Raw genomic sequence first — 1,063 nt, 5'->3', positions numbered from 1 at the left:
AGGGCCAACCTGGAGCGCTCCAGGAGCACCACAAAGGGCCAAGGCAAAGGCGCAGCACACACCGCTCGGGAGGGCATGTGGCGCGGCACCGGGGACAGCCCCTTCCGGTACGGAGAGGGACAGCCAACCGCACACGGGGGCGGAGACGAAACGGCAAGCGAGATCAGGGGCCTGCCGCACGCAACCGCGGACCACCAGCCACAGTCACAGGGCGGGAGGTCAAGCAAAGTCGGGCCGGATACCGCACCCCTGCCTTCCACACACCACCAACGGGTGGGGAGGAGAAGCGAGGGGCCCGCAGGCAGAACGAGAAGAGCGGTCCCATTCGCCATGAATGTCCGTCCCTCGCCTGGCGCGGCTTAGGCCCGGCCCGTAGTGAGCACCACAGAACCACATCGATCAACCAGACATCTGGCAGAACCACAAGCGGGAAAGGCACCAGAGGGGACCCCTTCGGGAGTGAGGAACCCAAAGACATCGGAAGGAACGAGCCAGGCGGGCAAAGCCATCGGGAGAGGCCCCGCTTGGACACCGACATGAGAAGCTCACGAGAAAACACAACCAGAGTAACTCGGGAAGACTCTGGGAGGTGGGTCAACCGAGGGCTCCGGTTCAAGAGGCCCCAGAAAAAGAACCTCCCTGAAGGAAAAAAAAAAGGAAAAAAGTTCCACCACCCAACCGGAGCACTCGGGAGGCTACAGCCGGCGGCGGCCACAGAGAGCGGGAACCAAGACCCGGAAGAAAAAGACCCACGGTGAAAGGAAAAGACCCACCACCAAACTGAAGCAACTCGGGAGGCTCCAGACGGTGGCACCCCAAGGAGTCAGAGCCAAGATCGCGGGAGAGGCTCCCTCTCGCAAGGGAAAAAAAAAAAAAAAAAAAGAGCCGAACCACAGCACTCGGGAGGCTGTAGGCGGCGTCCCAAGGAGGCAGGGTCAAAGACACAGGAAAAAAGCTGCCTGGCAAGGGAAAAAAATACACCACCAGCCAAACCAAAGCACTCGGGAGGCTTCCACAGCTGGGGCGACCCAAGGAGCCGGCATAGAAAAACCACCTCACGAGG

At 61.0% G+C, this 1,063-nt stretch overlaps 1 protein-coding gene across 1 annotated transcript in view; it reads left to right on the top strand.

The window, feature by feature from the left end:
* LOC123457492 (collagen alpha-1(III) chain-like) overlaps nucleotides 1-758 on the top strand; it is a 4,489-nt gene extending 3,731 nt beyond the window's left edge. Inside the window, exon 6 of the mRNA XM_045141377.1 lies at nucleotides 1-758. This exon is cut by the window's left edge and continues 110 nt beyond it. Coding sequence (XP_044997312.1) covers nucleotides 1-758 — 758 coding nt within the window.
* Nucleotides 759-1,063: the final 305 nt, after the last annotated feature.

The sequence above is a fragment of the Jaculus jaculus genome, unplaced genomic scaffold (genome assembly GCF_020740685.1).
Source record: "Jaculus jaculus isolate mJacJac1 unplaced genomic scaffold, mJacJac1.mat.Y.cur u25, whole genome shotgun sequence".
NCBI lineage: Eukaryota > Metazoa > Chordata > Mammalia > Rodentia > Dipodidae > Jaculus > Jaculus jaculus.
This window is presented reverse-complemented; position numbering and strand designations above follow the sequence as displayed.